Source organism: Protopterus annectens, chromosome 3.part0 (assembly GCF_019279795.1).
Source record: "Protopterus annectens isolate FY-2018-M chromosome 3.part0, PAN1.0, whole genome shotgun sequence".
In the NCBI taxonomy this organism is placed as follows: domain Eukaryota; kingdom Metazoa; phylum Chordata; order Ceratodontiformes; family Protopteridae; genus Protopterus; species Protopterus annectens.
Window position 1 is genome coordinate 263906152 of NC_056731.1, and position 22711 is coordinate 263928862.

Here is a 22711-nt window from a genome sequence, read left to right on the forward strand (position 1 = left end):
GTCGCCCCCTCCTTGACGTCAGGTCGTCAGGGGTATAAAAGAAGCGTCCGACGCCATTTTCTTCAGTCTTTCTTGCCGTGCGGTGCCCAAAGCAGAAGCAGTTTGCAAGTGCCGGTCGGCCGATTCCTGAGATTTTCATATTTGAGTTTCAGATCCAAAGTCTTCAATAAAGCTAAGTACCCCATTGGGGAAACTTTTTTCTTGCTCCAGTCCGATGTCAGAAAAAGTTAATAATTGTATTTCTTGTGGGAAGCAAATACCTCATAAGGATTTTCATTCTTAACTGTATTCCTTGCCTAGGCCCTGATCACAACGTTTCTGGTTGTCGGTTTTGTGCTAGATTTAACCAACGCACTATTAAGCGACTGTATGATTTTGCTTTAAACTTTTTTGGACATCGATTTAATTATCCTGAAATGTCGGATAGCCATCTGACTCCTGGAGTTCTGACTCCTGGAGTTTACAAAAAACGCAAAGAAAAGGATAGAGAAAAACAAACGAGGCCCAAAACCGATGACGAAGCTTCTCCTAAGCCAGTCGCCGGTTCTCAGTGAGGTGCTTTTGCAGCCCCTGATGCCCGCTACTTTAGAGTCTCAGGCCGCTACCGACTCCCACGTGGAGTCGGCCATGCTGCTGGATACTCGAGGTATTGGAGCCTCGGACGCTAATCCCTCAGATGGGTCCAGAGCCGCTGAGCAGGTACTGGCTTCTGAGGGTGTATTCAGACCTAAACATTTTTACATTCAAATGACTTCAGCTTCAAAGGCAAAGACTAAAACACCTTCTAAAGCAAGGAAACAAACTCAAGAGCCACGTGGACAGTCCTCTATGCCCAAAAAACAGATGCTCAAAATGGCCAAAGACTTGGATTACCTTGATCAGAGGTTCCCTTCCCCCTCCTGATAAGAGGCCTAGGCAAGACACTGACTATGAATCTTCAGATCAGATTTCTATTTCTTCTGATTCCTCTTCTGATCAGGAATATTCTCTTCCCCCCATGAGGATTCTGATGCTGAAGAATCTATACCTTCAGCATCTCCTCCTGAGGATTATTCCTTTGGGGAAACCTTGCACACCATGAGGGAGCATTTCCACTGGGTGAGCCAAGATTTTTCAGAATGTAAAAAAAGGCTCAGGGAATTTCTTTTACTACCTCAGCACAGGCCTCTAGCTATTCCACCTGTGTAGGACATTGTAGATGTGTTTTCTGAGTCTAGTCTGACCCCTGACTCCTTACCCCCAGCTCCGGTTAAACCTGACAGATATTACAGGGTTCCTGACTCGCACAAATTTCTTTTTAAAAACCCTGCTGCTGACCCAGAAACTATTTCACAGGGTCCAAAGGGAGTTAAGGCTTCCACTGCAAAAAAACCAACCCCCCTCTGACAGAGATTCAAGGGCACTGGATAGATGGGGAAAAAAGGTTTACACCTCTGCAACTTTGGCTATAAGGGCCTTAAAATCTGTCAGTTTCATATGCTTAAGTATCAGCAACATGTCATGGGATTGCTTAAACAGAAAATGTTAAATTCTGAATGTGCAGAAAACATGGAAATGCAGGATTTATTGTATGTAGCAAAACAAGTTGGAAAACTTACTTTGCAATGTAGTTTTGATTCTTTGGAGGCCTCCTGCAGGGCCGCAGTTATGGGTTCTGTAATTAGGAGGCATGCTTGGTTAAAGGAACAAAATCTGCCTGATCATGTTAAAGTTAAATTACTAGATGCACCTTTACAGCATGATACTTTGTTTGGTGTTAAGGCAGAAGAGGTGTTAAAGAAAATGGAGGACAAAGCTAAATCTATGCAAACTGTCAAAAGATTTTTTGCAGGTACAGCCACCTAGGTTTAGTAGACACTGGCCTACAAAAAATTGGTCCTTTCCTGTCTCAGACAGACCTCAAAGGGGCAGATCCAGATGCCCTAGGGGCAGATCCCAGGCGCAAGGTCTTTAATAGGCCCAAGCAATAGTGTGCTTCTACCTCTAAAACTGGAGAAGATAGATCACAAACATACAGAAAACAGTCCCAGTGACTTCCCTCTGCCTGCACCAAGCACTTATCTTCTGGCAGCACCCTTAGGGGGAAAATTAGCACTTTTTGCTCAAAATTGGCACATCATAACCCAGGACAAGTGGGTTCTAAACATAGTGTCACAAGGCTACAAGTTCCATTTCCATACTCTGCCAAAGGCAAACGGCTGGCCAGATCTGCCAAAAAGTCAATGGGCAGAGGCACAAAGTCTCGTCCCTCATGGACATGGGGGCCATTCAACAAGTACCAGAGAAAGGACAAGGATTTTACTCGACTGTTCTTGGTACCCAGAAAGGACAAGGCCTGGAGGCCAATACTGGACCTATCTATTTTGAACACTTTCCGGATATTCCCAAATTCAAAATGTTGACTTTGCAGCAGCTTCTGCCCATGCTGGGCAAGAATGCTTGGCTTGTGACTTTAGACCTAAAAGAGGCATACCTGCATGTTCCAATCAGACAATCATGCAGAAGATACCCAAGATTCAAGGCTGGTTCAATGCATTTCCAATTCTCTGCACTGCCCTTCGGCTTATCTACTAGACCCAGGGTCTTTACAAAGTGCCTGGCACCAGTAATTGCATTCTGCAGACAAAGAGCAATACAAATATATCCTTACTTGGACGACTGTCTCATTCAAGCAGAGAACAAGGACATTCTTCTTCAACATCTGGCATTTGTCAAAAAACTTCTAACATGCCTAGGGTACACAGTCAACAAAAATAAATCAAAACTAGTATCCTCACAAGAGATAACATTCCTGGGTGCAAGCTTGAAGACAACTGCCCAGATGGCTTATCTCACACCAGACAAACACAAAATGTTGGCAACAAAGGCCCAGTTATCTGCAAGAAAAATTCTGCAGGCTTTGGGCTTCATGGCATCCTGCATCCTAATTCCATATGCAAGACTGCATATGAGGAAACTTCAATGGTACCTAAAAAGTGTTTGGACTCAACATTGCCAAAGCCTGGAAACAGTCATTACTCTCATTCCCTGCCTGCAACAGGAGTTTCGATGGTGGGCAAAGGCTTGTCACCAGAACAAGGGACAGCCACTCACATTACCTCCAGCCAGACAGACACTAACAACGGATGCGTCAGACTATGCCTGGGGAGCCCACATGGCAGGAAGATGCATTCAGGACACATGGTCCTCAAACCAAATACACTACATATCAATCAAAAAGAGATGTTAGCTGTTCAGAATGCCCTGACAGCCTTCAAGGACCTACTTCATCCGGAACAACTACTGATAAAGATAGACAACACCACGGTCATGTGGTATATAAACAAGCGGGGGGGGACGCATTCTTACCCCCTTTACAGACTAGCCATGACCTTGTGAGACACAGCTTTGACTTACCAAGTACATCTGCAGGCACAATTCCTGCCAGGAAAGGAAAATACTCTGGCAGATGAACTAAGCAGAAACCTCATGGATCTCCACAAGTGGAAGCTGGATCCACAAGTCTTCAGCATGATAACAAGGAAATGGGGATGTCCGGACATAGACCTATTTGCCTCCCCTCTCAATTACCAACTAAAAAGATTCTGCACAAGGACTTATCACAGACAAGCATGGAAAGTGGATGCCTTATCTTTCATCTGGAAAAATCTATCAGTATATGCCTTTCCTTCACTGCCTCTCCTCCCCAAGGTGCTACTAAAGGTCAGACAGAAGAAGCCAAAGATGATACTGATTGCCCCAGACTGACCACGCCAGTACTGGTATCCAGTACTAAGAAACTTATCTCTATACCCAGCTTGGACCTTACCTCAAATACCTCGACTACTGTCCCAGCAAAACAATCAGATCATGCACAGCCAACTCAGGACATTAAACTTGGCAGCATGGCGGATAATGTAGTCATACAAAAAAACACCTCTCAGTAAAGCTGTGATGGATGTCATTCTAGAAGCCAGAAGGCCTAGTACTAGAAAGTCTTATGCTGGAAAATGGAAGAGATTCTGTGCCTGGAACCAGGCACAAGGAACTGATACAGCGGTACGAAACATTCCTCAGATTTTGCAATACTTAACTGAGATGCTGGACAAAGGCCTATCTTTTTCATCAATTAAAATTGATGCCTCGGCCATTTTGGCTCATTACAATACAGAGCCACCACTTTTTTCTCACCCTTTATTAAGGCAGTACCTCAGAGGAGCCAAAAATTTAAGGCCCCCCAAGGAGATTACCAGTACCTGCATGGGACCTCAACTGTGTCTTGGAAAAGCTCACCCTGCCTCCTTTTGAGCCAGCTGCTACTGCTGATATGAAGTTTTTATCTTGGAAAACAGCTCTGCTGTTAGCAATTACTACTTCAAGACGAGTTTCAGAGCTACAGGCGCTCATGGCCGTGGAACCTTTCATAATTTTTCATCCAGACAGGGTCTCCCTCAGGTTAAACCCAACATTTATGCCTAAAGTAGTTTCCAGTGTGGCTCTTAACCAAGCCATCCATCTGCCAACCTTTTACCCAAATCCACAGAACAAGGGGGAGAGAATTCTGCATTCTTTGGACATACACAGACAGCTTAGATTCTACTTCGACAGAACCAAAACTTTCAGGAAGGCAGAGCAATTACTAGTGGCATATGCTGCAGGATCACAAGGAAAGCATATCTCAAAGCAGACTATTTCTAAGTGGTTAGACAACTGCATTCATTTCTGCTACTTACACCATGGCAAGCCAGTGCCTAAGGGCATTAGCCCTCATTCCACCAGAGCTGCAGCCACCTCAGCAGCCTTTCTCAGGGGAGTACCAACCACTGACATTTTAGAGGCGGCTACTTGGAGTTCAGTGCACACCTTTACAAAGCATTACCATCTGCCACTCTACTCTAAATCCAGGGCAGGCTTTGCCAGTGCAGTTCTGCAGGGGCCCCATAGCCGTTCCTGCTGCTGTCTAGTTCCAGCCTTCCAACCATAGCTTTGGGACTCTACCCAAATGTAATGACTGCAACAGTGAAACATGAAGAACATAGTACAGTTGTGTACACTTAACCATAAATGTAGATGTTCAAGTGTATTCACTGTTGCAGTCCAGGTTACCCACCCGCCTTCCCCCTTATTTCTTTTAGATCTGATCTTTCCTTCTCTGATTTATACTACCTTTGTGATGTATTTGCTTACAGATGAAGGTAAAATTTCTATTGGTGTATTTCTGAAATATATATAAGTTTGGCTACCCCTTTTTGGGGGCACCTGACATCTGGGGCAAGAAAAACTGAAGAAAATGCTGTTGGCTGCTTCTTTTGTACCCCTGACAACCTGACGTCAGGGAGGGGGCGACAGCAGCCGACGCAGGACCCAAGACTTTGGAATTCAGGCCGGCTGAGGGCAACCTGCCAGCAGGATTACCCAAATGTAATGACTGCAACAGTGAATACACTTGAACATCTACATTTATGGTAAGTGTGCACAACTGTACTTTTCCAAATGAAATGTGCCTTGTGCCAGCCTTAAGAGCAGTCTACCTAAACCTTATTCTTAAATTTAGGATATTCATTTGACCACAGATTTCCCCCGCAAGAGTGCACTTTTTGTCCTTCCACTTGTCATGAACAAGTAGTCCTACCTGGTCATGCAGTAACAAAAAAAAAAAACTTGCCCCAGTTACACTGCTTCTAATCAACAGATGGCCTGAGCATGGTTTTGAGGGTTGAAATAAGTTTGTGCATTTGTTCATTTGTTTCTGGATGCTATGGCATGGTTCTTGATCTTATTACTACATATGGCTTTACACAGAGTGCTTCAGCATGTGATATACCGCCTGGTTTTGTAAAACTCATCAGTGAAATCCCACCCTGCTGATAACCTCCAGGAAAAGCATTGAAGAATTTACTGTGGTTTAGTGGAGGATAGTTTATAATTTTCAGGGTATGTATACATTACATTACTACCATTTTTTTTTCACTTTTGCTGACTGGTTAGTACTGAAGGCCCTGCTTTTTTTTTCTGCTGTCCAGAGTGGTTCCTTGGTGAATGGGCAGAGGCATTAAATTGGTCCTAGTTTTGTCTTCCTTTTTGTTGACCCTGCTTATCCTTTTTCATTTCTGACCAATAAAATTATATAAGTTGTTTGTTGGCCACATTGACCATCATTCTTCCATCTCATCAGTGTCTGTTAGCCTATTCATTCCTCCAACAGAGGGTGGTACTGTCGCTCGTCTGAGGCCAGGGCCTTGGTTTTAAGGCTGTAACCCCTTACTGTATGTGTGTAACTGTCTCGAGGTTCAGCCATACAATGAGTTTTAGAGATTGCATGACACTTGCATGTATGGGTGACACAACCTCATAGGTTTGTAGGAGATTACTAGGCTAACGGCTTAAGAAATCTTACAAGCCTATATGATATAACCCAATTTTAGCCAATATATGGCCCGTAGGGGCAAGAGGATGGCATGGGTTTGTGCCTGTGCCTTACAGATTTCCCCTGTCCGTAAGGGGCTTAGACACTACCACAGGTGTGAGTTTGTGATTTCCCCATCTATTGATCCAAATTATGGTTGAAGGGCCAGGGAGGGGCTTTGCTTAATGTGAATAGAAAGCCTTTCTATTTTCATTAAGTCCACTGTATATATTAACACATTTATAATATTAAAAAAGGAAAAACAACAAATGCATAATTTAAGCATGTTACAGAGTACTCTAACCATCAATTTAAATTTTTAATTTTGGAAAAAGTAGAAATTAATGACATAGGAGGTCCATGGCCGGTATATGTAGAAATGTGAGAACTATTTTGGCAATTTATATTTTAATGCATTTAACTGACCAGGACTTAATGAAAATTTGTCTATTGCCCCAATATTAAAACTAAGATCTCTACAAAGATAATGGTGGAAGGGAATGTATGTAAAATTATGTATTTACTGATGTGGATTTTAATTTTAAGTTTTATTTAAACAAGTGCTGTGCTGGGTCTTTAAACTGATGAAAGAAAACCTTTTGGGTCATGTGATCTACTTGGGTATTTAAGCGGGTGTTTTGAAAGAAGTTTTATCTAAAGAAGTTTTACAGCTTGTAAGATGAAAGCTCTCATTTTTTGTTATTTTATAATAAAGTCTTAAGAGTTTTCAACAGTTCCATGTGGATTTGTGGTTTTGGGAAGTTTTAATTGTCCATGGCTGACCTTGGCTTATTTGTTTTGGTGGAACTTCAGGTATGATGTATGGGTTTCTTGGTTCATGGTGGGGGACTTGCAGCTAGTAAGAATTTGGTAATGGATTTTTCCTATGGTTATGTTGGACATGGAGTAGCTCAAGCATGTCATGTTGTTTGGCTAGCCTTAAGGTGTGCTTATCCTTTATGTAGGTAGATCCATCTCTGCCTTTTGCTCTTTCATGTTTGGTGGGTGTTCGGTACGTATGAAGGGCATTATAACCATGCACAACTGGAGTGCTTTCTGTGGCTTAGAACCATATTTTGGTGACTGCACAGATATCAGCATTCTCCAGAATGAGGAGAGCATTTGCTTGTTGAGACTCCTAGCACTGAGCAATAGTACCTTTAGCTTGTTCTGAGTAGCTTTTGTTATGTTGGAAGGTTTGCCGCTTTGGCAGTGCATAAAAAGGCACTAAAGGGGTGGGTAATGTTTTGGCAAATATCCAAAAAACAAGAAGTGACAGGTGAAGTCCATCACTGGCAAAGTAGCATGACCTGTCAACCATGTCCTCCCGGGCTGACAAGTATGGACCTCTATAGAATGACACAAGTAGCTAAGCCAATTGTAAAAGTCCGTTATTTTCTGCTGGTATTGTGGCATCATCCTTGGAGATGGTAGAATGCTGCTCAATGCTAAGCTCCTACCTGCCTGTGACACACGTTCTTAGAACCCAATCATGTCTCTCTTCATATAGTCATACTGGCACTTGGGGGGTTAAGTGACCTGAGTGCTTGCATGGGCTGGCGGATCCTGGGCCCTGACAGGCAACTACAACTGTAACCTTCTGTTTATCCAGCTTGGTAAGAAAGACATCAGTGTGTCTTGCAAAGGAGTCTGTGACCAGAATATTGGGGTTGTGGAGTGTTTCTCCATATGGGCTTGGTAGTTAAGACATAATGACATGTGACTTTTTGTTGTGATGGAAATGGTCTTGTTTGTGTGCATGTAGAGTTTGAGGACTGCACCCGAGAGGCCTCTGAGTCTTGAGTAAGTTGCATATGAACATCTCTGCATATGTGGGCTTTTGTGGTTCTGGTGAGTGATGTGCATGTGAGTCACTGACAAACTGTTTGTTGCTTCTTGTGCCAATATGTGGGACTGTAGCCTCTAGTGTCAATGTGTAACTACATCTCTCACATACTGTATTTGTCAGTTCAATAATTAAGTGGTTGTCAGTGTACATAAGGCAATTGCTACATTGCCTCAGGTTGCCCATGTCCACCTAACTGGATACAGAGCTAGCAGGAAAGTGCACATCCATGGTTGCAGGTCCTAATGTGTAATTGCAACGGACAGAAGTGGAGGGTGTTTGTAACTGGACAAGGGAAGGATGCTTACTTGATGTAATCTGCAGCTAGCCTAACTAGCAATGCTGCCCAGTGCCCAAACCAGATGCTGTCTGACCAGTGATAGCCCTGGGTGTTATAATAAGGTAAGGCACGGGCGGCTCGTGGCATTGGATTGCCGGTCTGCAGCCCCCTCAACTAAAAAGAATAAAGTGTCAAGAACTTTAAGAAATGTTTTAAAAAAAAAAAAATTACCTAATACCTTATTTTTTTTAATAAACAAACTTCCGAGTACGCGACTCGGAAGTATGCGCATGCGCAGTGCGCACTTTAACCGCCTCGGGCTGCGGCGGTTTTAAACATCTTTTTTTTTTTGTTTGTTTTGATTGCAGCCTGTAGGGGTAATGAAGGCATCATTGTGATGCCCAGAAGTCTATGCGGTTCCAAACCGCATAGAATTAGAAGGGGCTCGGACTGCGACGTCCGCAGGCACGTCATTACGTGCTTGCTAAGTTGCTGGGCTAAATGCTGCTGATTGGTTGTCGCTCTCTTCCCGGCTTTATGTGCTGGGAAAAGAGCGACAATCAAACAGTAAGTCAGTTATGGATTGATTCGTGACTGAGTCAGTCACATGGGAAGGATTTACCGAACCTGGATTTATTTATCATTTTAATTTGCCATTGGATTTTTTTTATTTATTTATTTTTTTGGGTGGCCTATATTTTGTCAGAAGAACAGAGAACTGAAGAAAGAAGTAGTAGAAGAAAGAAGAAAGAAGTTAGAAGAACAGAGTGAAGGTGCAGAATTAAAATACATATAATAAACATTCATAAATAATAGGTCAACCTCGATGCAGGAAATAAACCAGGAATGAATGACTTTATATCAATTTCTTCTCTGTTGAAATTAAAGGCGAATAACATTTGAAAAACTCAAACATGTAATTTTGTAAAATGAACACCAGATGGGGGTAGAATATACACGAAACATAGGTTTAAGGAAATCTTTATTGATACACACACACAGGAAACAAATACATAGTCTTCACATACCTGAGTTTTTAAACTAATTTATTTAAGATATTTTTAATGAGATGTTTTATAATAATTTATTAGTAAATTATTTATGAATGTTTATTATATGTATTTTAATTCAAATTATTTATATAAATAAATGATGTGGAATGATCAAGTTTAGCACAAGACACTTTCAGAGAGTAGGCATTAATATTTATGAGATGTAAAGGGAGATTTGTTAGTTTAAACTGAAGGAGATGTATTTCATTGGATTAACAATTAAACAGGTGACTTAGAGATTATTTAAATGGCTTTTTGAGTCAAAAATGGTTGTCTGATGAAGTCCTGTATGTAGGATGAAAACGCATGTATTTATTTTTTCTTGGTGAATAAAAGCGTTAATTTCACTGGCGCTCTGTGATTTTGGTGTTGACACTATAGAGGAGAAGACCGTGGTCCAAGGCGTTCTTTTTGTTTGTTAATTACACAATCAAAATGAGTGCCCTTGCATGTGCTCCACTCTCTCCTCACAAATACAAGTTATTTGGCAAAGCTGCCTCACTGTCCCCTTCCCCCATGCTGGCTCATGGTACTGGCATAAGTTGTATTTTCTTGTATGAACTTTATGCCTAGAAAATGAATATCTGACCAGTGTTAGAACTGTCATACAATAAACCCTTGGGAAATGTCAATCAGTTTCATAATAACTAGAGCATTTCTTTTTGAGATCATTTTTAGGAAGTCATTCTATTCACAACATACCACTGCCTGAGCACCTTTTGACTTTTTTTACTTCCAAAATGTCAGATTTTGGATGTAGGTGCTGTGCCTGCCTAAGTGTCTTTCCCACTGATGCTGCTGTGCTCCACTTAAGAGGGCAGCACATTGCTTTTTGATACGGATGACTTACAGCCTCTTGGTTGCTATGCATATTAGTCCCTGAAGTTGTAGTAGTACCAGCTTTCTGTAAAGTCTGTGATATTTCCCTAAGGACTGCTAGTCTCTTTCTGATGGTCTCTCCACACCTGGTAGTGTGTAATTGAGTTTAAGTGCGGAGTCCTTGTAATCACACATACATTTCCTGTTAAAATATCTACTATGATGTTGACAAACATTGATACTTGCATCTCCTGACCATCTTAGTGTTTAGGAAAATTTTTGCCATTGGAATTTGAAATCGAGTCTAAAGTTTCCCACTGTAAGGTACACATCCTGGTGATCTTCTCTTACAGCTGCAGACTTAACACATGTAATGCCTGATGCTCTGTCCTTATCCTTGGTAGTTTGTTCCCTTTAAAGTGGAAAGTAGATGCCTGTATAGTTATCTGGATAGCTTATCACTAAAAGTGTCACTCGTATCCCCTTCTCCACTAAGCTTTGTGTCCTTGTACAGTGATAGTTGACAAATGTGATGCATGTCCTTTTGCTTACACAGGGAATGTTTTATTTCTGCCAAAGACTGAGCATTTGTTTTGAGATCATTCACTTCTACCTCAACAACTGAATGATGGTGTGGTACTTGCATTGCCCTTTACAGTCTTTCTTAGGCCTGTGTTATCCCTTTGTGACTTTCCTTGTGGACTGTTGCTGTACTGGATGCAGACATTATCCTCTTCTGTACCTGACTAGCTTTGTAATACACACCGTCTTGGCCTGTTGGTAAGCCCTGAAGTCCTTGGGCACTTTTCTGGTACCTCTGCATTTTAGTTAAGTCTTTGTTCATAGGTTGTGGTTTGCTTCCCAGCTTATCTGTTACAAACCATGTTCTGTTTCCTATGTCACTCTGTGTCTTCTGCCCTTCCCTTCTTTCCCTGATCTTTTGCACTCAGGCTTCAGGGATGGCCTTAAAGGTCTCGCACTTTACTAGCAAAAGTAGTACTCTCTGCATCAGACATGCATTGCTTTCCTTTTGTGTAGGGGATTTTAATCCTGAAAAACTGTAATAAAAATCTCAGAATTCTATCATTGCATCTAAAGTGGAGATAAGCTGTGACTGAGCTTGGCATCTTGGATGTAGTTTACACTCCCAGTGCTCATTCTATGTAGTGATTTGTGAACATTTCTTCCAAATCATGACCTTGTCCTCCTCTTGCTGTTTCTCCTTCTCATACTCTCTGAATTCAGCAATTCCGCTTCTGTTCTTGCTGCTTCAGCCTCTTCTGTACTTCTACTGTCATCCCATCTTAAAGATTATGTGCATAGATTTTTGTTACTGATTCTTTTGATGGACTTAAGATCTCATTAGATAAAATAGGCTTTCTGGGTATAAAATAAATAGATTTTATTTTAGTTTAGTGGAGCTATGCATATGAAGTATTTAAACTTTTTTTTCATATTTGACTGAACAGCAGTCCGATTACTGCCTAATGTCATGTCATGTGACCTAGAATTCTAAGGATGTAATTTCTGCTGGGATTTATAGTTTGACTGTCTGTAGTTAGGTGTTTTCTGTAGTCTATAGCAGATTTCAACATACTAATACAGCATGATAAATCAGTCTGACTAATCACCAAATGAATGCAGTTGCATTCACGTAAAAGCAAATGACAAGGAATCCTGTTCTGTTCTAAAGTGTATAATGACTGGCATGCAATATGTAGTATACTATATAGAGCACTAATAGTGGTCTGCCATGGGATAATAATAAGCATTGTAGACTTTACAAGAAATCTTGTTCTGTTCTAATTTTATTTTCCTTGGATATAGCATACCATGTTTGTTTTTCCTTTTTGCAGTTTGTGATTTGGGAGATGAATTCCCTTTAAGGTTTACTATCTGCAGCGCTTATTTTGTCTGGGAGAAAATCATGGTTTTTAATAAGAAAAATCTGCTTAGAAGAACTAAAAATTTGGGGGCTCTTTCAAGTCATGGGTTTATGTTCACCTTAGTAGTGGTATCCCGTCTGATTTTTGGGCTAATTAAGGACTTGTGCTTTCTCATGGAAAAAGTCCCAAGGGAAATCCTATAAGCTGCAGAGAATGGGGGGGGGGGGGTGGTTATTGCTTAAAAACTGTGCAATGGCTCCACAGCTGGTCGCTCATTCTTAGGTGTTTCCAGATGAGGCTACAATCTCTTCCATTTCACATGCATCCTGCAGTAGTTTACAGGTATTGGAAGCAATCCCTCCTCCTACTTTGGATTTTCAACCTGATGGCTGTGCTGCATTCTTTCCCTTTATCTCTTTTGTTACTGTGTTGAACGTATCACCTGAAGATTGGTCACTTGTTTCTTTCCCCAAATTGTTGACATGGAGGATGTCCATGCATACTTGCATTTGTTTGCAGGAAGTTCTCTGAGGAGTATCTGACAACTAGAACAGCCCTGGCTATGGCTGTTACTCCCACCTGTCCTACATCATGTACACAGCATAAGAGGAAAAGGAAGCCTTCCATTGAATGGAAAAGGAAGCCTTCCATTGAATTTGAATGTATATTTTGAGATTAGATTAGAGAGGAAGACCTTGTCTATTTGGATCAATTATAGTACCACATGGTTAAAGTGCAAATGAAGAAGACTCCATTTCTTCAAGGTCCACAGCTGATGGTGTTTCCTGTGGGGAAATCGAGTGTAGTGAAACAGCATTATAAACGTTTATAGGTGTGTTGTAACACACTCATTTACTTAGCTTTTTTTTTTTTTTTTTTGTGTTTGTAAATCCAGGAGCAGAGGAACTCTACTGAACACACAGGCAATCCTTGGCAGGGTGACATTTGCAGGTCTTCTGAGAAAAAGATGGTCTGTATGGAGTTGATTTGGCTTAAGATGTTTGAAACATCATTACTCTTGTTAAGATTTGGAAAGAAAGTCGGTGCTTCTCCAAAATTGCCAGACTTTAGATTCCATGCCAAGGAGGTATGTTGCTGCAGGTGGAGGAGATGCCATAAGACCTGCTGAGGATGTGAGGCATAGGATTACAAGGCCTACCCACACAGCAGCCTGGATTGGTGAGCATGTTATTAAATGTAGCTATGATGTGGTAGATGCCAATGTCGCAGCAGCTGTTTCATTTACAACCATCAGAAGGTATATGGTTTAGTATATTGAAACTTATAGTTATGTAAAACAACAGCTCTTGAATTACCCCTCAAAAGAATGGTCTGTTTGGCCCACCTTCTCAGGAAGTGTTTAAAAAGTTAGAAGAGTAGGGTAAGATATTCCATTCAAACAACTGTTTCTTCCCCCAGTTCCAGGATACTAAAGGAATTATTTTAAACATTGGCCATGCCAGGATACCTCCATATCGAAGGCAGTCGGTTCCAAAAAGGCAGCATACCTGTAATATTGCAACCACGAAAATCTGGTTGTGATAATACGCAAGTATCGAAATTTTAAATAAATAAACAAAGTAGAATCCCAGTCATAGGTATTTTCCTCATATTCAAACATGAGTTATTGGTAAGCAGTCTGTACTGGGCAAAGTATTAAAATATGGAGCATAGATGATGTATCCCAGTCAGAAAAATGTAAGGGTGTACTATTTCAGGGGCTTTATTACATAAGGAAATCCTTACTAGATTTGTCATTCTATAACAAGCCTGCTCAAGTTAAATTGTTGATTCTGTCCCTGTACCCCCCCCCCATTGTCATGAAGGGTGCTGTCTTAGTCATCCTGGATATAAAGGATACCTAACTACATATTCATTGTTTCAGGGTGCACTGACAATTTCCAACCTTTTCAATGTGAAACCCCTGCTTTTATTTACTTCCTTGCCTTTTAGGCACTTTACTGTTTCCACAATCTTTTTATAGTGCTTGGCAGTATGAGTTTAAAAGCTGCATGAAATGTTACAAATTTTACTTTTTTGTCTGTATTGTTAAGATATAGTACACGAGTCAATCAGTTGAACATTCATTGTCATTTTCATTAAAAATAGTTTGATATCACTGCTTGTGTTCCAGTTCAGAGCGTGTTTAGAATTTATAGTCACTCTTGTTTAAGAACTAGAGTTTATCATCAAAAAACAAGGAAGTGGAGTATTTACAAAGTTGTAACACTTTTTTATGCTGTAGTATTGGAGTATTTGCAAAGTTGTAACACTTTATGCTGTAGTGACCGTATGATAAATTTCCTAAAAGCGTAGACCATCATCTATTGATCAATTGCTTTGTAAACAAACAAACATCAGAAGGGAATAAAATGGATACAGTGCATACAGTTCCCATTTGGGATCCCAGGAAGACGGTTCATTCTAACTCTTAACTGGCATAAAGCAGAGAAGGAATCCATCTGTAACAAGATATTAGAGACATGCACATACATACATACATACATACATACACAAACACTGTGGCAGTTTAAGATTGCCAGTTTGCTTATAGATAGACACTCAGATTTATTTGAGCTTTCAAATATCTATATGAAGAAGTTATGATTATATTAAAGTAACTCTGACATTAATAACTCCAAAACCACATCACAGTACACACCAGGCTTTCATTTCTCTCTATTAAATTGAATGTCATCAGTTTTAAGTCTGATGCTTAGTAAACATAAAGTAGATTTGCTCAAACATTACCAATGTGTCATTTTCATGAAATTTGCAGGATTGTTAAGTGTGCCTTGGAAAAGGCATAAATGGAGAAGTGTATTCTCTTTGTTTGAATAATTGAATTGCTGTCTGCCTGCTTTTATATAATTGTTTTATAGTTCTTTTTCTTTTTAATATGGAAGTTTGCAGTGACAGTCTCCACAGTATTAATCCCATGTACTAGTTATAATGTAAGAAAGGCACTAGTTCTGCTTAGCAATGTAAAGCTTGCTATGTATTGTATTGAGCTGTTGTTAGTATACATGGTTTCATCTGGAGTATGATGAAGTGAAATTCCCAAAGGATTCAGTAAGCCTGTTGTAGTGTTAAATTTTGCTGACGTTAAATCAGATCTTCATAGAGTCATAGATGTACAATGTAGTAGGCTAATAACCAGTAGGGCCTGTAAAAGCCTAGCTATGTGACCTAAAAATTTGATTTATAGGGGTGATTTACTGACTGCCTTTGTCCATTGGAGATATAGGAGCCAGACAAAGGGTGAATTTCCAATTTCAATTTCAATTCCAATTTCCAGTCCATTGGTTCAAGTTGTACTTAAATAGGGATAGGGAGGAACTCTGTTTCACATGATGGGGAGACTGTTACAGAGAATGGGAATTCTCTAAGAAACATATGTCTCTCCAACATGTCCTATTTAGGTTGCAAGCATTTTAAGTGTAGTAGTTCAGTCCCTGTTGTGGATGTGCAAAAGATTAATTAAAACAGGGTCCAGGGATGCCTTGTATGCCAAGCAAAGATAACCTCTCAGAATTCTGTATGATACCAAGTAAAGAGGCAGGGCTTTGAGGTGATCAGCATAGGACACTGTGTTTACTCCCTGTATTTTTTTTTGGTAAGGAACTTTTGTGGACGTTCTGGTTACTGCATGTGTTTGGTCAGGTACATACCGAAGTGGGCATTATATTTTATGTTGGGCCTGATGAGGGACAAGTACAGTGGTATGATGACCTACCTGGACCTAGATGCCATGCCCTTTATTAGAAGTTGAGCAACATAGGATTTTCTCACTACCTTGGACACATGTTGGTGGAAAGCTATCTTACTATCTACATGAGATCCCAGATCAATGACTAGCACATCAACTTTTAAGGGTGTTTTACTGATGGTACAGTTACCCAGGGTGGCAAAGTTCTCAAAAGGTACTGTAATGCATTTCTTGATATTGAGTTTTAAGCCATGGCTTTGGCACCATGCCTGTGTCTGTATTAGACCTTCCTGAAGGGTGTTCTCATCTTGGCCAGTGACTGCTCCCAGTTTGCAGTGATCTGCGAACTTGGTTAGCCAGAGGCCTTTGACATTGACTTTGCCATCAAGAAGTAGATGACAAAGAGGAGTGGGCATAGCACAGAGCCCTGTGGGACTCCACTGGTGACTGGCCTCTTTGTGGAGGTGTCATCACAGATTATAACCTCCTAGATCACATCAGTGAACCAGCTAGCTATCCAGCATGTTATCTAGGGGGTTATGCCTATTTCTGTAAGTGTGTTGACAATACCCAAGTAGAGTATTGTATCAAATGCCTTAGCCAGCTCTAGGTAGGCATTATGCACAGCTTTCTCCTTATCCATTGCCTTAGTGCCCTCTTCAAAGAAGTCCACTAGATTTAGTAAGCATGACCTTCCTTTGACAAAGCTAAACTGGGATGGATCCAGTGTCGTCTGGACATCTCCTGTGTCCTCACTGATAATTTCCTTGATTCTTTCCATGGCTTTGCAAATAAGACTAGCCAGACTAATAGGCCTGTAGTTTCCAGGATCTGTTGAAGGTCGTCCCTTATGAAGGGGGATGACAGTAGCAGTCATGTTTTCATATGGCACAAAGACTGTTTTAAGAATATGGTTAAACAACAACTCAAGGGTCCGGAGAAGTCCTATTTTAGAGTATTCAGGAGGCATCCTGGGACATTATTGGGGTCCCTAGTTATAGTTGGAGGGGTTATGTTTTGAGGGTATTATGGGGGGATGGTTGGGGGTGAGAGGAGAGAAAAGTTGGAACTGAATTTGCCCGCTGTCAGGTTCTCACTATATTGCCAGGTTTGGTGAGTGTGGCATTATTCACCACAAGTTCAACACTTTGCTGTGTGCTGCCATTAAGGTTTCTGATGTGGCTGTAGAAGGACTTATCATTGTCTTTCACCTGGGGGATATTTTATTTATTTGCATTTGTTTAATGGGAGGTGTACTGGGCCAGGATGAGCCCGTTTTCAGTAGAGGCCCGGGGCAAAAAGCTCCAAAAACAAACATGATAAAGCTACAGAATCAAAATACAGAAATCAAGCAGCGATGGTACAAAACACTACATTACAGAATAGGTGATGCAGTAAAATAGATAATACTAATTATACAGATGTTAGATGTTAAGTATGCAAGCTAAACAACAATCCAATTGATGGTGTGGGATAATAGTGAATGTGTGAACAATACAGTGTTGCAGTTCTGCAGTAGAGAGGGAAAGATAGAGAGCAGCAGATTAAAGATTCTGAGAGTGAGGTATAGCCTTAGAGGTTTTGCTATATAGGCATCAAGATTGAATAGAAGATATAGTAGGTAATTGATATAGTAGATTATATGTGGCTAGGTGGCACATGTTTGACTTGGTAAGCTGGAAGCACTGAATGTGTATATGAGGAGTCTGAGCCATAAGTGAGATGGGGAGGAAAAGTAGGAAGGCTAGGAATATTGGGTTTTTTATAGTCGGTGCTGGTACATGTACATAGCCAGTGGGAGAACAGGTGTTGTTTCAGCAAAGTCTTAAAGCATTCAGGATTCCTAGTAGACCTAATTGATGGAGGGAGAGCATTCCATAGTTTTGCTACAACATATGGGTAATGCAGTTGACTGGCAGAAAGGCTAGGTTTTGCTACATAAAGGAGCATCTAATTGACTGATCGCAGAGGTCTATTTGGCTGATGCATGGTGAACAGAGAGGAGAGAGCAGGACAGCTAGAAGGCTTATAGAGTTAAGAATATGAGCTGTGGTTAGTTGTAGGCATATTAGATGTTGGCGAAGTTCTAGCCAGTTTAAACGTTGGAGTGATGCGCAGTAGTGGGAGGAGTGTTTGGTGCGGATTACAAATTTTGCGATTTTTATTTTACCAAAATCTTAACCTGAAAGTTGGCTTTGCTTGACCTAATTATTTGTCTTATTTGCTAATTTACTATGAGAGAGTTTTTATCTTTATTAAAATTACACTTCTTGATTTTTGCCATAATTTTTTCCTTTTGTTGTATATCCAGTTTAATTTGGGATGCTACCAGGGCAGTTTGATTCTAGGCTTACTTGTAGTAGGTCCAGCAGCATTTATGCACCCGTTGACATGTTGAGTTTCTGAGCAACTCTGCATAGGCTGGTGTGTTCTTGGGGTTTGGAGGGGCACTGAATTTTTACTCTTAGTAACATCACTTAGTAACGGGTAACTTCCTTGCAATAGTTTATAATTGTTGCTAGTTTTAATCTGATTGTGGAGATCTTGATTTGGAATGAGATTTATGTTTGGATCTTACAGGGAGGGGAAGACATTGGGAGGCATGGGAGTGGTGGGATTATTCCATATTTGTGAGCATGAGGTCCAGTACGTTGGAGCCTCTGTTGGGCATATTCACTGTTTGGTCAAAGGTGTTTTGTATTTACAAAGTCCATGAATCTCTGACTATAGATTTTGAGGCCATGTAGAATTCCCAGTCTATACAGGGGTAATTAGTCTGCCAAGAGTAGAGTGTTAGGTTGGATGTTAAGTGGGTCCAGTAGGTCCAAGTATGCATTTTTGAGCTTTTTGGTACATGGGGGGGTGACCTGTAGCTGGCTAGGATATGGTACAGGATTTTGTCTATGGTGATCTTTGTGGAGGAACTCCAGCGTCATCCTGTTTGATTACCCTAGAGGTATGCTTGTTATTGATGTATATTGAGACACCTTCACCTTTAACCATTGTCTGTGCAGCTGGTGGTCGAAAAGTGTCGAAAGCCTTAAACCTTGCACTGCCGGGATAATCTCTGCTGCTTTAAACCAGAGTCAGTAACTGCACAGATCCCCTTAGAATGACATCAGAAAACAGGTAGTTGTTGAAATCAATTATTCTGTGCTCATATTATGGCATCATCCTCTGTGATGTAATATGCAGGTCAGTGATAGGCTCCTACCAGCCTTAGACACATAGTCTGAAAGCTCCATAATGTCTGTGTTCATGTAGTCCAGGAAGATAACATCTCAGGTCATTAACACCTACATGGACTATGATACTAGTACCTGTGGCATAATGACTTGAGTGCACACATTTGGCAAATCCTGGCTACAGATAAGTAACGGTTATCTTGTTATTCAGCCTGGTTAGAGGGGCATCTTGCATTGGCATCCCCTATGGTAAGATTCCTGGGAAATTTTTGCTCATCTTAGGGACTTAGTGTTTGGGGCTCCACTGACAGTGATGATGTGTTGTGTTAAGTGTTTTTTGTACTTTTGGGCTTGCTAAGGCATAGCTTTGACAGTGGGTGGTTTTATGTGATCTTTGCTGTTTAGGAAGATTGCTTTTAAGTGCCTCAGCGTACATTAGTCGTGTGTGTTGGGTCTGTGATTACGACAACCTGATGAGGACTTGTATGCAAGAGTTTAGCTTCCAGTGTCATTGTGTTTTGTTTAAGTACACCTCTCGCATACTGAGTCTGATTCTTTAAGGATTAAGTGGTTGTCAGTAAACCTAAGACAATTGCTACATTGTCTCAAGATGCCCATATCGACCAAGCTGGCTACAGAGAAGTTAGGAAACTGCATGTCTGTATTGCCCACTCCTTTGATTTCTGACCTACAAAGGGGGTGGTGTATTGGGTTTAGAAGGCTATTGGGGGGTGCTTTGTTTGTGCAGGCTAGTAAGGGTGCTTTTATCGGGGCAGATTATGCTAAACCGTACTAAATTCTACTAACATTTACAATAATACTGAATTCTACTAAAGCTGTAGGTATTGCCACCAGACACCCAAGTAGCTGCTCTAAGCTTGTTGACTCGTAAAGTATGTGTGCTGTATTTCTACTAACAGGTTACAGTTTTATGGAACATTCTGCAGAGAACTTTTGCTTTCTGGGTGACAGCTACTGTACAGGGCACTGCAAACCTATGCAAAATTTGTAGCAGCACAGAAAACTGAATAATGAGCCCTCTGGCCATTAAAATGACTACACTACAAGTCATGACTACACTGCGAGTCCTTTTGTGTATTTCTCCGCTCAGATAGACCAGGTAAACACTTCCTGCCACAAGAGGAATAGACACAATAGAAGAGTCCCACACATGCAGTGCTAACACAGGTCACTGAAACAACTGCCTGGAAATCTCTTGCTGATGGCAGTTTCAAGGCATGTAACAGTGAGAGGAAGAGCATTTTCTTTTTTAATTCATGTGCTCCTAAAAGAAGGAAAAAATGTGATTTAGCAATCAAAGGTACTTAACTTTGCTGGGTGGCACTGGATACAAGTGAAACACTTCTGGAATCCAAGATAGGACTACATGCTTTGCTGAGCTCCAGGAAAATGAGCAGGATACACTGTCTAGTAAAGGAGATTTACTCAAGAGCAGTACTGGTTTGCTGGGTGGGAAAGCTGTATCCTGGATCTATGGAAAAGAACGAGTGGGAAGAGTACATAAATAGGCCATGGAACAGTCAGCGGCAGTGAAAGAGTGGGGGGGTGGAAAATATAATTCATAAGGGGTGGAAGGCAGAATCTCAGCCTTATAAAACAGCAACAGTTGGGTGAGAAGTTGGGAAATTTTCAAGGAACAAGCAGTCTAGCAATCAAATAAAGGCAATATTGGAGCTCTTTCAGAAACTTTAGCTTAATATATTAATGGGGGATGAGGCAGCACAGAATGCAACTTTAAGGAGGTAAATGATGAGCAGAATTTAAAAACATTAAAAACACTGCAACACAAACTGGAGCAGAGGCTATTCTCTCTCTGTTGAATTTCTGCTACAGTTTAAGGCACCAGACAATGCAGAAATTTGCCAGCAACTCTGTTTATGGAAATAAATGCAGTAATAAATTAAGGCACAAACTTGGTAGTAATAGTATGCAGTTCTGCCACAACTGCAAATTAAACTACAAGAATCTGGCCCAGCAGGGTTTAAAATGCAAGTTGATAGCTTTTACAAGTAATTCTACTTGAGGAAATAGAAGTGAAGAATAAGGCATTAACACTATCTTCCCACAATTGCTAATTAACATACAAGACTAAGATCTCAGAACAAACTAAAATAATGTAATCTGATGGGAACAGAGACAGTTCCACACCTCTCCAGGTCTTGGATAAAAAAAAATTATATACACACACACACACATATAATGTGTGTGTCTGTGGACATGAATAAACTGTGTGGGTAAATTGTGGTATAGTTACTGTTTGACATGTCAGAAATGCTCTTTTAGTGTGGTATACTTGTAGTACAGTAAATTGTGATGGTAGTGTGCATAGAGAATGTGTTATGGTACTAAAATCCTGTAATACCACAGTTTAATATGAAGCACCTAGAGAAGTGCTGTTAAAAGAAGGGCTGAAAGCACATAAAGTCAAAGCTGTCTCTCATAGAGGGGGATTTTGAGGCATTTACAGAGACTCTTGGTGGACACTTTCTAGAAGAGAATATTCCAGGATAATTAGTTGCATACCTCTAGATTTATTTGAGGATTACCATGAGCCTTGCTATGGACATGTAAAGCAGCTTGACAGACTGCTACACCTAGCTCGCGAACTGTTAAGACCATTGTCTTTGTGAGAGACTGTGAAAGTGGCTAACAAACACAAATATTTACTTTAAAGCCGCTAACTTCACATCTACCAATTCAGTGATAAAAGAACCCTGGTATCACAGGGCATAAACTGTAGCTGAACCCCAATGTTTAACCCCAAACTGGACATGATATCTAATCATAGCTAAGTAGGACATGTAGGTGGTAAAAGCCATAGAGCTACGTAGGACAAGTAGGTGGTATAAGCCATAGCAGAAGGAATGTGGAAAAGGCTGCCAATCTGATATTTGGAATATTAAAAGTATCAGGCAAAACAATTGATGTACTGCCCCAAGTATTAAAGAAAGAAACTGAGTATAAAGGATTAGTCCAGAAAATAAACCACTAGCTAGCAGATTTAGGAGACACTTGTCTCTCTTATGCTTCCCCTGGGTGAGAAATGAGGATGGCTTGTTTGAAATTTCAAGGATTGTAACAAATTAGACTAGATAATGTCACTTTAGCTAGCAGATTTAGGAATCTGTCTCTCTCGCTCACTCTCTATCTCCCCTCTCTCGCTCACTCTCTCTGTCTCCCTCTCGCTCACTCTCTCTGTCTCCCTCTCGCTCACTCTCTCTGTCTCCCTCTCGCTCACTCTCTCTGTCTCCCTCTCGCTCACTCTCCATCTCCTCTCTCGCTCACTCTCCATCTCCCCTCTCTCGCTCACTCTCCATCTCCCCTCTCTCGCTCACTCTCCATCTCCCCTCTCTCGCTCACTCTCCATCTCCCCTCTCTCGCTCACTCTCCATATCCCTCTCTCGCTCACTCTCCATCTCCCCTCTCTCGCTCACTCTCCATCTCCCCTCTCTCGCTCACTCTCCATCTCCCCTCTCTCGCTCACTCTCTATCTCCCCCTCTCTCGCTCTGTCTGTCTCCCCTCTCACT

The 22711-nt window shown here is 41.1% G+C and overlaps 1 protein-coding gene across 2 annotated transcripts in view; it reads left to right on the forward strand.

Moving 5' to 3' along the window:
* Positions 1–22711, forward strand: part of ANKMY2 (ankyrin repeat and MYND domain containing 2) — an 821123-nt gene that overhangs the window by 132714 nt on the left and 665698 nt on the right. Inside the window, exon 2 of one of the 2 annotated variants that reach the window (XM_044064747.1) lies at positions 13164–13447. The exons of the other annotated variant lie outside the window; for it this stretch is intronic. Coding sequence (XP_043920682.1) covers positions 13345–13447 — 103 coding nt within the window. The 5' untranslated portion in view covers positions 13164–13344. The remainder of the gene's footprint in view (positions 1–13163; positions 13448–22711) is intronic. 2 annotated transcript variants of the gene reach the window in all.